General features: G+C 43.4%; 1 protein-coding gene across 6 annotated transcripts; it reads left to right on the plus strand.

Annotated features, from left to right (window-relative positions):
• Positions 1-2,148: 2,148 nt before the first annotated feature.
• On the plus strand, positions 2,149-11,374 carry LOC109776072 (ubiquitin-conjugating enzyme E2 5A-like). Of its 6 annotated transcripts, XR_012189847.1 has the most exons (17): positions 2,149-3,946; positions 4,137-4,158; positions 4,365-4,459; positions 4,550-4,645; positions 6,014-6,141; positions 6,306-6,397; positions 6,516-6,685; positions 6,807-6,881; positions 7,066-7,114; positions 7,195-8,885; positions 9,098-9,227; positions 9,349-9,436; positions 9,677-9,773; positions 9,916-10,153; positions 10,404-10,463; positions 11,031-11,176; positions 11,268-11,374. XR_012189847.1 is itself a non-coding variant. In XM_073505398.1 (15 exons), the coding sequence occupies exons 2-4, from the start codon at positions 4,597-4,599 to the stop codon at positions 6,357-6,359; spliced, it is 231 nt and encodes a 76-aa protein (XP_073361499.1). In that variant the 5' UTR covers positions 2,149-4,459; positions 4,550-4,596; the 3' UTR covers positions 6,360-6,397; positions 6,516-6,685; positions 6,807-6,881; positions 7,066-7,114; positions 7,195-8,885; positions 9,098-9,227; positions 9,349-9,436; positions 9,677-9,773; positions 9,916-10,153; positions 10,404-10,463; positions 11,031-11,176; positions 11,268-11,374. The 6 variants fall into 6 exon arrangements, 1 of the variants encoding a protein (XP_073361499.1); XR_012189845.1 differs by having other exon boundaries at positions 2,149-4,459; positions 7,195-8,669; positions 8,807-8,885; XR_012189844.1 differs by having other exon boundaries at positions 2,149-4,158.
• Positions 11,375-13,838: the final 2,464 nt, after the last annotated feature.

Raw genomic sequence — 13,838 nt, forward strand, 5'->3', positions numbered from 1 at the left:
CGCAGGTTCTGGCACAAGCTATTTGGTATCGATTTGCACAAAATGCAAGCACTATGGAAGCCTTGGTGCTTCGTGATGGCATTCGTCTTGCTCTTGGACATGTCAAGGTGATCATCGAAAGTGATGCTCAAAATGTTGTGCGAATGCTAAATGAGGCAAAATTTTCAAGAGCAGACCTAGCATACATATGCTATGAGACTTAGAAGGTAAGCTTCGGTTTTCAATCTTGCTTCATTGTCCATATCAATCGAGAAGCAAATGAAGTGGCACACAGGTGTGCCAAACAGGCTGGTGAGGATCGTAGAAGATGTATCTGGGTGAATTATACCCCTGCTTTTCTTCTAGGATGTATTCATACACACTGTGATCCTCCCATGCAAAAAAAAGAAAAAAAATGTCCGGCCTACTCAGAGCATCCCTTTGTTGTCATTCAGGTGGTGATCTTACAGAGAGGTACCCTTGGAATGCAGGGGCACGCGACATGGCGCCAAGTGGGAACAGACCGCCGCTCCTCAGATCCCATGGGAGCTCCGGTAGGAGGAGTAAAAGGCATCTCCTTTCACTCCGAGCCCGCCATCAGCCCCGAAGTCTGCATCGACACCTCTAGGGTAGGAGGCATCGACACTTGCGCCTCCAGCAAGTCCCACTGATTTGGGTCGTGACTACCGATGGCCGCCACCGAGCACGTTCGCATGACACCATATCCGTGGTCTTCGACGCCAATCTTCCCGACGGACTCACGTCCCGACCACCACCATCGACCACCGTACCCATGAGGAGAGGAACCTCGTCGCCTGCCGGCACCAATCGGACCGGGCCCACCATCGTCTACCCGGAGCAGCGCTCCAACCCGTCCCAGGCCTAAAACTGATCCGCCCGAGCACGAGGTCCCGGTCCTGGCCATATCCTTTGTGCGAGAACTCCGTACCGACGACCGAGACACAGAAGAAGAGAGGTACCACTAGCACCCCGCCGCCACCAAGCCGCAGTGACTTACCCGTCAACAGATGCAGCCACCCGCCGAACTAGACCGGGGCAAGGGGAGATCCCTTCCACGACCTAGCCCTCCACCCATTAGAGTTGCGAGGAGAAACCAAGGCCATCCAGATGCACGAACGACCTTGAGCAGCTCCCTCGTGCCGCGCCCACAGCACCCGGCCAGATCCTCGATGGATCCGGGCCACCACCATGCGCCCCTTCCGCCGACAGCCATCGCCGCTTAGAGCAAGGCCGCGGCCTTGGGCCCATGCCTACCCGACCCACGTCGCTCAGCACACCAGATCGGCGGGCCGCCACCGTCCAGACCGACGTTGCCGCCCCCCGCCCCCAACATGCACCTTCGGAACCCGCACAGCTGCCGCAGCCACGCCACCGTCCATGCGAGTTTTCGATCAACTCGATACGAGTTAATTGCCCAAAACCACCAGATTTGTGGCTAGGGTACTCCAAAACCACCAACTTGGTCGAAAATAACGAACAACCACCACTTCTGTGGCAAGTGAATAACATATAGCACTAAAAACGCTGTGACCCGCGGCTAAGTGCGAATCTGACATGCCTGGCCCGCCTGTCGGGACCACGTGGCCAGGGCTAACGGCGGAGGCCAGACGGCCGTTCCCCCCGCTCGTCAACTCTGTTGGCTAGCGCGCGACAGGGCATTTCTCTCCTCTGCTCGTTCTCTCCTCTGCTCCTTCCCCTCTGGCGCCGCACCTGTCGCCGTCGCCGTCGACGCCATCCGCCGCCGCACCGCCGACGGGAGGGAGTCATGGTGTCTTGGTCTGATGGTTCTGGCTCGTCCTCGTCGTCTGACGATGAAGTTAGCAAGGTAAGCTTTTGCTCATGTGCATCTAGGGTTAGGGTTCTAGGTAGAAAAGGGGAATATCTGTTCCCTCTAGAAATTGAACGCTTTTTCCTTATGTTTAGGCACCTGCGACCATGGAGTGCACGGAATGGTGCGGCCTTGCTCTGAATCATCCTGCACGTTGTGAGCATCGATCCCCCTATGAGAAGTTGGTTGCGTTTGAATCCACTGATAGCGGCAGGAGGTTTCTAGGCTGTGCACAGAAGGTAAATTAGCAGTGCAATTAGGTGTTGCAAAAGGAAAGACACGGCAGGCAACGGCTCCCAATTCAGAAAAAGGAAAGCGCCGCCGCCGACCCGATCCGGATCCAGCCCCAACCCCACCACCTCACCTTCGCGAAGCCGCGTCCGCCCGCCGCAACCGCCTCCGCCCCGGCTATAAAGCTCCGCCCTTTGGCCGGCCCGCTCCTCCTCTCTTCCTCCGGGCCGCGCCTCTCGCCTCCTTCATCCGTCCTCGCTGAGTCCGGGCCGCGCCCTCCGCGTGGTGGTCTCCGTGCCGGCCTCCCATTCCAAATCCATCCGCCCTGCTCCCTCTCCGCCTGCGGGGCCGCGCCGGGGCTCGGCCAAGAAGCGGGCGACCGGCTTCGGGGGCACCAGCGTCGTGCGCCAGCTGCGCGCGCTCGTCGCCGCGCGGTGCGTCGAGGTGGATGGCAGGCTCCTCCGGGTGGTGGCCAGGAGGGCGGTGGTGCTCGTCGACGTGCACCTGCCCGTCGCCGCCCGGCAGTTCCGGCGGTCGCGCTCCACCGCCACCGCCGCTCTGTTCAAGATCGTCTTCCTCGGATCGACCCGCCCTTCCGAGGCAATGTGTAGAGCCTCTCCTCCTCGCGCGTCTGGTGAGGCGATTCGTCCTCGATTCATGCCTCGCCTCTGATTCCATGTTGCTCGTCCTCGCTCGATTCGTCCGTTTAGAGTAGAAGAATCGTGTCTGATTTGTTTCATTCAGTTTCGCTTGTCCTCGGTTCGTCTGTTTTCAAGAAGCGCGTCTGATTTCATTGATTTTGCTCGTCCTCGATTCGACCGTTTAGTTAGAAATCGCGTCCGGTTTGACTTGCTTGTCCTCGCCGTCGCCCGTTTAGAAGCGCTTCTGATATGATTTTGCTCGTCCTCACCGTCGCCCTGATGCTATCGCGTGTTCTTGGGGCCGTCCCGTCGGCTGCGACTCTGGGAGGAAGCGAGCGAGCGGTCTGTCGGTTTGGGTCACCGTCTTGTTTGCGAGCTAACAAGTTCCTGTGCTGCATTTCGTTTTCGCGGTGGAGCGTTTCTGTTTGAGAAACTTGTGCGTGCGCTTCTGATATCTGACGATCTTGCGTTTTGTGTTCGCGTCGGGGCGACGGTTGCAGGAACGATCGGTTCTGGTTTCGGAAATTGGAGCAGTGTCAAATCCGTTCTTCTGTTCCATCACCTGTGTTGTTCGTCGGTTATTTTCAGATCTCAAACGCATGCGCTTGATACTCTGCTTTCCCTCTGTCGATTCTTGTTCTACCGACAGGCGTTTGTGCTCCCATCCTAGATGCAGAGAGTCCATTTCTTGTCTGTTACGGTTGTTCTGATGCTGTTCTTTTCAATTGCTTATTGTTATCATGCTTTGCTTATGTTCCCATATGGCACGATTGGTTGATTGTTGTTTGTTGTTTGATTGATTGCCCTGAGATGGATTGATGTTTGTTGTTTGACTGATTGCCCTGAGATGGATTGTTGATTGTTGTTTGAGTGATTGCCTTGAGATGGATTGTTGATTGTTGTTTGTTGCTGTTTGTTACCTTGAGATGGTAAATGTTTATATGGCACGATTGATTCCTGTTTGTTCATGGTTATTACAATTGATTGATTGATTGATGGCTGTTTGTCGATTGGTATCTAACTTTGGTATTGCCAGTTCCTGATCATATGTAACAGACCTAGCACTATTCTTTTTTCTGAACTTTTTTGTGATTATGTCTTATCTTTTTGGTATTACTCTTGTCCAGTCCTTGGAATAATGCTTTTCTAAGTATTTAAGGTACAAACATGTTGATCTGGACATATCACATTTGCTCTTTATTGTGTTGCTAAGGACACTGATGGGTTGAGTTGGCATATAGTGCAGGTATATTTACATTCTTTACATTTTGTGATGCTGATGCCTGTAGTCCCAAAGCGTTTATTTACCCAAATTTTGCTACTGGAACTCTCGGTTTTAGATATTGGCACCTGATATTTGAATGGATGTTTTCATGATGCCTAATTTGATTCATTATCGTTCTTCTGATGGTGTGCTTTTGGTGTTTTAACTGAAGCCATGGATCGCTCATCAACCTGGTATGTGTTTCGATGATAATCCCTCTCGAATTTTACTCGTTCCTATATTTTACACAAATGTTTATGTCATGGCTGGTAATGGTAACCTTATGAATGCATAGCCCACATTTTAGCTAGTTATATAGTATTGCCATACTTGCTTGGATGATGTTCTGTATATGCAAGTGTGGTGAGCTCACATATTCTGTCGGCATCTATCTACGCAGCTGAGCTCTTTCTGGATAGGACAGAGGTACAATATTTACATCCATGGCAGAAGGTTCTTAACCCTGAACTCATCAAAGGTCCTTGGACTCAAGAGGTTTGGCACTGCACTCCTGACTTTGCTCGAAAAAAAAAACCTTTTGCACATTTTATAGTTATATTTATGATTATGATATTTTTTCTACAGGAAGATGACAAAATTATTGATCTTGTAAGAAAGTATGGACCAACAAAATGGTCTCATTGCAAGGACCTGCAGAAGGACCCTCCCACCTCAGCGCAGGTGATTTCCCCTCTGCCCTTTGAATCCGTCTAGATCTTGCCCCGAATTGTATTGCGTCTGGATGAGCGCGCCGTTGGCGTGGCCTGGTTGTTAACTGTTGTTACTGGTCATGGGGGTTAGGTTGTCGATTATTTAGCTGTGCTCTCGCAGTGCTTTTAGGTTTGCTGGATTGATTGGTGGAGAATAGTGCTTATGAACTGTACATGGACTACTAATATGATTGACTCATGTCAAGTGTGTGATGTATCTTCTCAGCAAGTCATTAAAAAAACCCTTGGATTTTGTTCTGTCAGGTTATAAAGTATGCCAACCTTATTACAGTTTACAATCAGTACCACATGGGCAGAACATGCACCACCCTGTAGCACTATATGCTATCTTAACTGCCATAACCAAAAGAAATTAAAATTGTCAAGGACTTCACAGTTTATATGGACAGTTAGGCATGACTAGCACTATTTAAGAAACATAAACAGTACCAATCTAATCTGTTAGGCATGGACTAGACTATTTAAGAAACATAAACAGTACCAACCAAATCAATAGGGAGAATTTTTGAGAGTGAACTATGTTTTAGGAGGTGAGGTGGTAATGGTCACCTGTCTTCCTTAGTCTATTAACGCATACTGGAATAAATATAATTACTGAAGCAACTTTATCTTTGGTAATGTTGTTTAAATCTGATTTGAGAAATACGAACAGTACTAGCCTGATCAATAGAGAGAATTGTCAAAAGTGGCCTCTGTTTTAGTAGGTTGCAATGATCACCTGCTTTCCTTGGTCTATCAATGCATACTGGAAGAAATATAATTACTGAAGCAACTTTAGCATTGTTAATGTTGTGTAAATCTGATTTGAGAAACATGAATGGTACCATCCTAACCAATGGAGAGAATCATCAAGAGTGGCCTATGTTTTAGTAGGTGAGGTTGTAATGATCACCTGTTTTCCTTGTTCTATCAATGCATACAGGAAGAAATATAATTACTGAAGCAACTTTAGCATTCATAATGTGTGTAAACCTCATGTTCTGTGTTTTTGTGGAGAATAAGTGGCTTCAGTGGATGTCCTGGCCTCCTGGGTGACTTGATGTTTTTTAATACAGCAGTTGGTTCCACTAACCTCTTGAAATTAAGATCAATGAACTTTGAATTATTCTAATCATTGTACTGGACGTGTATATGATGGATAACCCTTGATAATATAATTTAATGCCTAATTCTGAACTTGTTCACACATAACTAGAGCTGGCTGCTATTTGATCTTGTAGCAAATATGACTTGTTTCTTACTCATACTTGACTGGCTTCATACATATGCTTGTCTGACTGTTGTGTAATACTGTATTACTTTCCTTTTATTCGACCAGGTCCTGTAGGTGAGGACATGTTCCAGTGGCAGGCCACTATCATGGGACCCTCAGACAGCCCGTTTACTAGTGGTCTATTTTTGGTGAACATCCATTTCCCACTGTATTATCCCTTCAAGCCCCAGAAGGTAATTTCCGGTGTACTGAGCTAACCTTTGTAAAAAAAAGAGTTCATATTGATATTGGAATTGCTGTTACACAAATGTCTTGGGGGTCCTCAAACAATTAGTTTGCTGCTGCTTGCTATCTTATCTATTTTTTTTTCTGACATTCACACATGAAAATATTTCAGGTCTCTTTCATCAACAACAACGGCAGCATTTGCCTTGACATTCTCAAGGGATAGTGGAGCCTGTCTTTGACCATATCTGCATTCCTAACTTGGTTGTTCCATTTTTTTCTTAAAGCTTGTTGCTGATATAAGCTTGGTTCCTTCAGCAACTTAATCTCACAAAAATTCTTCATTAATGTTTCTCTAACATTTACCCGTCTCTGTTAACAGGTCCTCCTGTCAATCTGTTCGTTGCTGACGGACCCCAACCCCAATGATCCTCTGGTGCCTGAGATTGCTCACATGTACAAGACTGATTGGGCCAAGTATGAGTCCACGGCATGCTCCTGGACACAGAAGTACGCCATGGATGGATGTATAGGCAAGCAATGTCGAGAGAGGTATTCTTTTAATTGTTCTATTTTTATGGTTTGCTAAAATGCATTTCCCCCTTGGGTGGGATGTTTGCTAATTTCAAAACACACTGGTTACTTCCATTTGTGTACTTCTATTTGTTCTTAGTTCTTCTCACCTATAGCTGAAGTCAAAGACGACAAACCAGATGACTTATTGGAGTTGCAGGACTATAAATCATTGGTAAGTTTCTATGCTTTCAAATGGTCAGAGTTTGAATTTTGATCAGTTTGCCTGACTTGTTTTATACTGAATCCTTGATTCCTTGATAACTTTGATATACACACATGAATAATTACTTATGCTGTTATGATCATAAACTGATTTCTAAGTAGCTTTGATTCATATGATGCTTATTACATAACAGGTCATCTGAATCTTCATTTGTAAATATGACTGCTGGTGCTGCCGATGATGTAAGCTACTTTTCTTGCTTCAAGAATAATAGAAACATCATTTACATCAGTCACATTTTAAGTTGCTCATGTCATTTCAGGCTAGCCATCGACTTGGAACTGATGAGAGACGATCGCTGTTGCCAACTTGAAACATGTACTTTTTAGGTATGAATGGCTTACCTCTCCTCCTCTCGCGTCTGGTGAGGCAATTCGTCCTCGGTTCGTGCCTCTCCTCCTCTCGCGTCTGGTGAGGCAATTCGTCCCCGATTCCCTCTCCTCGCGTCTGACTTTATGTTGCTCGTCCCCACTCGATTCGTCCGTTTAGATTAGAAGAATCGCGTCTGATTTGTCATTTTGCTCGTTCTCGATTCATCTGTCTTGAAGTGTGTCTGATTCGATTGATTTTGCTCGTCCTAGGTTCGCCCGTTTAGATAGAAAATCGCGTCTGGTTTGATTTACTCGTCCTCCTCCTCACTTGAGAGTCACTTGTGATATGATTTTGCTTGTGCTCGCTGTCGTCCTGATGCTCTCGCGTGTTCTTGGGGCCGTCTCGTCGGGGGTCTCCGTCCCTGCGAATCTGGGAGGAAGCGGGCGAGCGAGCGAGCGGTCGGTCGGTCTAGTTTGCGAACTAAAGTCTGTTTGAGAAACTTCTGTTCCTGCGTTTCGTGTTCACGGTGGAGCGATGGTTCCTGCATTTACTTGTGCGTGCGCTTCTGTTATCTGACGATCCTGCGTTTCGTGTTCGTGTCAGGGCGACGGTTGCAGGAACGATCGGTTCTTGGTTCGGAAATTGGAGCAGTGTAAAATCGTTCCCTCTGTTCCATCACCTGCGTTGTTCGTCGGTTATTTTCATATCTCAAATGCATGCGCTTGATATTCTGGTTATTTTCATATCTCAAATGTATGCGCTTGATATTCTGGTTGCCCTCTGTCGATTCTTGTTCTACCGACAGGCGTGTGTGCTCCTATCCTAGATGCAGAGAATCCTGTTCTTGCCTGTTATGGTTGTTCTGCTGCTGTTCTTTTCAATTGTTTATTGTTATCATGCTTTGCTTATGTTCCCATATGGCACGATTGATTGATTGTTGTTTGTTGTATGATTGATTGGCTTGAGATGGATTGGTTTGTTGTTTGATTGATTGGCTTGAGATGGATTGTTGTTTGTTGTTTGATTGATTGCCTTGAGATGGATTGTTGATTGTTGTTTGATTGATTTCCTTGAGATGGATTGTTGTTTGTTTTTTGATTGATTGCCTTGAGATGGATTGTTGTTTGTTGTTTGATTGATTGCCTTGAGAAGGTACAAACCATGTAGCCCGATTGATTGTTGTTTGTTGCCTTGAGATATTACATGTTTATATGGCACGATTGACTGCCGTATGTTCATGGTTATTACAATTGATTGATTGTTGTTTGTTGATTGGTATCTAATTTTGTTATTGGTAGTTCCTGATCATAGGTAACAGACCTGGCGCTATTATTTTTTCTTTTTTTTTGTGATTATTATGCCTTCACATTGCACTGCTCCCAGATCTATATCGACATGCCCACGCTGTCTGACGAGGATAAAGATGTAAGGAAATCCTCCCAAGAATCTCTCTTGCTCCTTGCATTAACTTGGCGACTAGACTTTACATGTTATTTTTTCGTGAAACTGGAACTCCTTGCTGTAACCCATTATATGACTTTATGAGCATGCGCCACTTTCAGGTTATGAAAAAATGGGGTGCTCCAAACAAGATTGACTTCCTCTCTTTCTTATACAAGGCATGCAGAAGATGTGCGGCAAGTAAGTAACTCTATGTCGATATTTAGAGTGTACTACTTCACAGTGCCATCTTTCCCAACAGATTGAAATTTTTTATATTGATATTTTGTTGAATATCACATGTTTGTTTGCACTTCATACTTTGGAAAATATTCCTAACGTTGATAGTAATTAACATGTATTTTTCTCTATTGAGTACTACTTTGTTCGTTCTTTAAGTGTTCTTATTTCAGAAGTCTGCTCTGCACAAGTGCAACATGGCTGGAAAACCTGCTGCTGTTACTCGTGTTGTGGACAGTATGACGGACAACCTAAGGCCTACTCGTGCAGATGCAACTGATGTGGAAAATGCGGTGCTGGATAGTTAGTTTTTGCCTCTTGCAGATATCTTATACTTTGGTGATCCTGTACAGCTGCTCATTACTGCACCCAAACAAACTATAACTACACAAGCTGTAACATGAATCACAATTGTTTTGTTCAGGTAGTGATGCCATTCTCCTTGGTGCTGAGACTCTCCGTTGGTCGTTCCAGTTCAGACTATTTCAACAGTAGGCAGAATTTGTGCTGAGGTGAACTTTCTTTTGGAGGTCTACGTTCTCTTGATAAACACAGGCGTTTGGGAGGGCATTAGTTCAAATCAGACTTTAATACTAAAATGTTACAAAGAAATACTATTCTTCCGAACAGCCCCTAAATGTGTACTCAACAAGTATATCTTTGGCGCTCTAATGGAATCTAATGGAAATTCACTCCTCCTTGCCTTTTCTCTCTTCATATTTGTGATACATTTTCATGAAATTGTTTCCCAGGCTGAGAAGGTCTTCAACCAGGATTTGTACTTCAAGCGAACCATGAAATACGTGGGAGAACCCATAACCCACTTGGGAGTCTATTGCTTCCTCTGCAGTGCGTATTTTCTTTCTATTAATTTTCCAACCTTTGGTTAGTGTTTACAGGGGAACAATTTCTGTCTTTCCATTGATTGAATATCAGTCTGTGACACTTGGGTTTATAAGTCTGATGAAATAGTTCACTACCTATTTGCCAGGTGCGGGCTTGTATTAAAGTTAAGGCTTCGGTCATCATTTGCTTCACCTCATCTGGATAAGAGAAAAAGAGTATTTCTTCTTATGGGCACTTCACCTCATCTTGTAGTTTAATAGAAATTGATTCATATATTATGCTGTATCAAGTATCTGCAGGCTAATTGCCAAGTGCAGGCCCACCATGCCATTCCTCGTCTAAAAACAAATCAATCGAAGTGGAGCTTCACAAGCGCATTTGAAGTATGTGAACAACCTGTTTCCTTGACCTTTTTAGTGGTGTTCAACTAGACTCACTAATTAACATGTATTACCACGTGTCTAATACATCCATATCTAGACAAATCTAAGACAAGTAATTTGGGATGGAGGGAGTACTATAGAATTTTGCCTGATAAGAAACAGTATTGCTTATGTTGGACCAAGACTTGTCTCTGGTGTTTGGCAGTGTGCAACTGTTATAACTCATATTTGTTGCATTATATTCCTGCAGGCAAGACAATCACTCATAGTTAGAGGCTTCTTTCCCATGCTTGCTGATCCACGTCACCCGGTGAGTTAACCTGCCTTCCATCTGTTGGCTACATTAACCATTCTTTGGTGGTTCTTTTCAATTTTAGAATACATGACCCAGTATGTATAATATGAAAAATAGGAAGTACCTATAAATATCAACGTCTTTGTTCTGAACATAAAGGGAATAATGGCAGTTGGCGTTAGTGTATATTCCCAATATGTGAAAAGTGGATGCTTTACATACACCAGGCCAGTGAATTAATTCTGTTTTTAGGGTTTTTGCTTGCATCATGTTCTACTTACAAATGGAATAAACACTAGACTGCAGTTCACTTTCGAACTGTTGGCAAGTCATCATAAGCTTGGTTAATCAGTACATTATTTCGAACTTGACTGGTGGTAGGCTGGTGTGTTTATTCTGTATAATATAAACGCAATACTTGAGCTTATAAGCTGGTGTGCGCCAGTGAGGCTGATGTTTGGAGGTTTCATCTTGCATCCACCTTGAATTATTTGGTAGCTAGAAGTCCTTGATTTGGACCCAACAAGTAAGAAGCTTGGTTTGCCTGGTGATTTGTACTGACATTGTTTCTCTGCCCTGCAGGCTGAATCTACTAGCACTAGAAATGAATCAGTGTTGAATGTTGCTCTTGACCACGGCAAAGCATCCGGTGTGATCAAGTCACATGGCTTACCTTAGCCAGAATTTCTATAAGAATGTCGCTCATGTTACATGCCTTGCTTTCTCTAGTAAGTAGAACAAGAATATTATGCCTACAAACTTGTGGGTATTGATGAAGATAATAACTTAATCAGCCTCTAACTAACTTCCTATTTTCAGGAATGAAGATCTGGATCACCCTCGCCCCTCTAGAGAAATCAGTTTACTCATTCAAGTTCTGGAAATTCTTTATAGCCTTTGAGTTTACTTCGGTCTTGCATGTATTAGCTTTCTGTTTGTGCCCCTATTTATGTATGCTTCTTGTCTGCAAGTGCTCCATTCTGTGTGTGTGACTTGTGTGTGGCTTGACTGTCTGTGTGTGTGGCTTGACTGTGTGGCTTGACTATGTGTGTGTGATTCTGTGTGTGCTTGACTCTCTGCGTGTGTGACTCTGTGTGAATGTTGCATTTGCTTGATGGTGTGGCCTGTATGCTTGATTGATGATTGGTGTGGTTTAACACTGCCTTTGCCGGTCCCAAGCCCGGATGTGAAAATGTGGAGGGAGCTGCATTTACCTCCTTTGTATTTTATTCACCTTCTAAAATTTGTGGCTGATGGCATTCTAGTTTACTTAGATGGTTAGCTTGTTAATTAGTTTTGTGCATGCAAGACTTGAAATCTAGCTGATGTAGTGTTTACTTTCTGTGCATGATAAATGGTTTGTTGTGCACCTTTTTAAAGATGTGGCCCGTCTTCCCCTCTATTTTCCTCTTTTGGATGTTAAATAGCATTTGCTGTGTTTCTGAATTGATTATCTGTTGTAAGATATGGTTAGCATATATAGTTCAGAGATAAATGTCTTTGTTTGCAGCAGTACATTTTATTCATTCCAATGGTGATTTTACTACTGGTTTTTGTGTGTTAGAACTCTTGCGGAAGTTCTCTGTACCCCAGTACCAATGTATATCTATTTCAGTGTCATTTTGTACTATAACATCACTGAAACCAGTGGTATATTTGAGATAAGTGATGTGATTAGATTGTACCAGACATGCGACTGCAGGATCAGTGTATGAGTATGCACCCCGTGTCCGCAATTATCTAGTTACTTTAACAGGACTAGCTAGTTACTTTTGAACAATCAGGTAGTTTACAATATGCAGTTTTACTTGTATTCAGGAATGGAGCTTCTTCACTTCCTAGATGCAGCAGGTTGTCCATGTTGTGTGTTCAATTTCTTTGATTCACCTTTATTTTCATTTCAGTAGGTTGTCCATGTTGTGTGTTCCGTATGGATTAGATGCCGTCTGACTATTTTGTCTTCGATGCTGCGACCCCTCATTGGGTCTTTAGTACTTCTTCAGTGTGTTCAATGTTTAATCCCCGTTACGTGTGATGCTCTCTGTTTCTGTGTAATTTGAACCTCTGGTTGTGCTCTTGTGAGTTGTGAGAGGTGTGTCTCTGCTCGTGTGGACACACATGATTTGAACCGCGATTTTGAGCTGTGATTCTGCTAGTGAGGCAAGCATGATTTCAGCGGTGTTTCCATGTGATTTTGAACTATGTCTGTGTTATGATCTTGTGAAAACATTGCGTGAATATTTATTGCCAATCGTGTGTCGTGCCAATACTGCCTTTGGTTGATTGTGTGGGTTGTTGCTTAGCTAAATGATTGGTTGTGGTGTTTGCTAAATTTTTTGTGTTTAGTAGTTTTGTAGTTTAACACTGCCTTTGCCGGTCCCAAGCCCGGATGAGAAAATGTGGAGGGGACTGCAGTTAGCTCCTCTGTTTAGAACTTTCACGGTCTCCAAATATTTTTCAATGAATAGTAGTGAATGAAGTGAGTAGAAGTCACACAATGTGGTGGCAAGCTTTGGAATGCATCCTTTGATAAAAAGGATAAAAACAATAAAAAACTCAAAATTAAAATATTCTAAAAAATAAAAGTCTCAAAAATATAAAATATTTAAAAAATAAAATACTAAAAAAAATAACAGACTCAAAATTATAGAAGATTTGAAATAATAGAAAGACTTAAAACAATAACAGACTCGAAATAATAAATGACTCAAAATTATAAAAAGACTAAAAAACAAGAAAAGACTCAAAAGTATAAAAGATTCAGAATAATAAAATAGTTAAAAAATAAAAAGGCAAAATAAAAAACTCAAAAAACAATAAATTAACTCAAAATAATGGAAAGACTCAAAATTATAAAAGTTTTAGAAAATAAAAGACTCAAAAGCATTAAAAAAGAGTCAAAATTATATAAATACTTAAAACAATAAACAAACTTAAAGTAAACAAAACTAAAAGAAAGAATACTCCAAATTATAAAAGATTTAAAATTATTTATGGTGTACCAGGAATTACCATGCCAACACTAAATTAATTACCTACGACGCTAATAGAAATACAGCGCAAGCATTAGATTGTGCCCGGTCAATACAAATCGGCCAATTTGTGGTGTGTTAGAAAAAGGGCAACACCAACACTAACTAAATGGGCCAATTTATGGTAACGTGTCAAATATGCAAAATGCCACCACTATTTGAAAAAAATAGTGGTGGCGTTGGTTGAAAATGGTGTGCCACCAACTAAAGTTGTGGCTACCCATTTCTCTACTAGTGAGTGCATGTTCCTGTGGTAGCTCCAGGATTGCCAAATTTTCTCGGATAGTTCGTAATGAATTTGCCGGATCAACTTGTTCACCCTCATGGGTCCATCTATTTCGGGAATGCCAAATAAACC

This window comes from Aegilops tauschii, chromosome 7 (genome assembly GCF_002575655.3).
Source record: "Aegilops tauschii subsp. strangulata cultivar AL8/78 chromosome 7, Aet v6.0, whole genome shotgun sequence".
In the NCBI taxonomy this organism is placed as follows: domain Eukaryota; kingdom Viridiplantae; phylum Streptophyta; class Magnoliopsida; order Poales; family Poaceae; genus Aegilops; species Aegilops tauschii.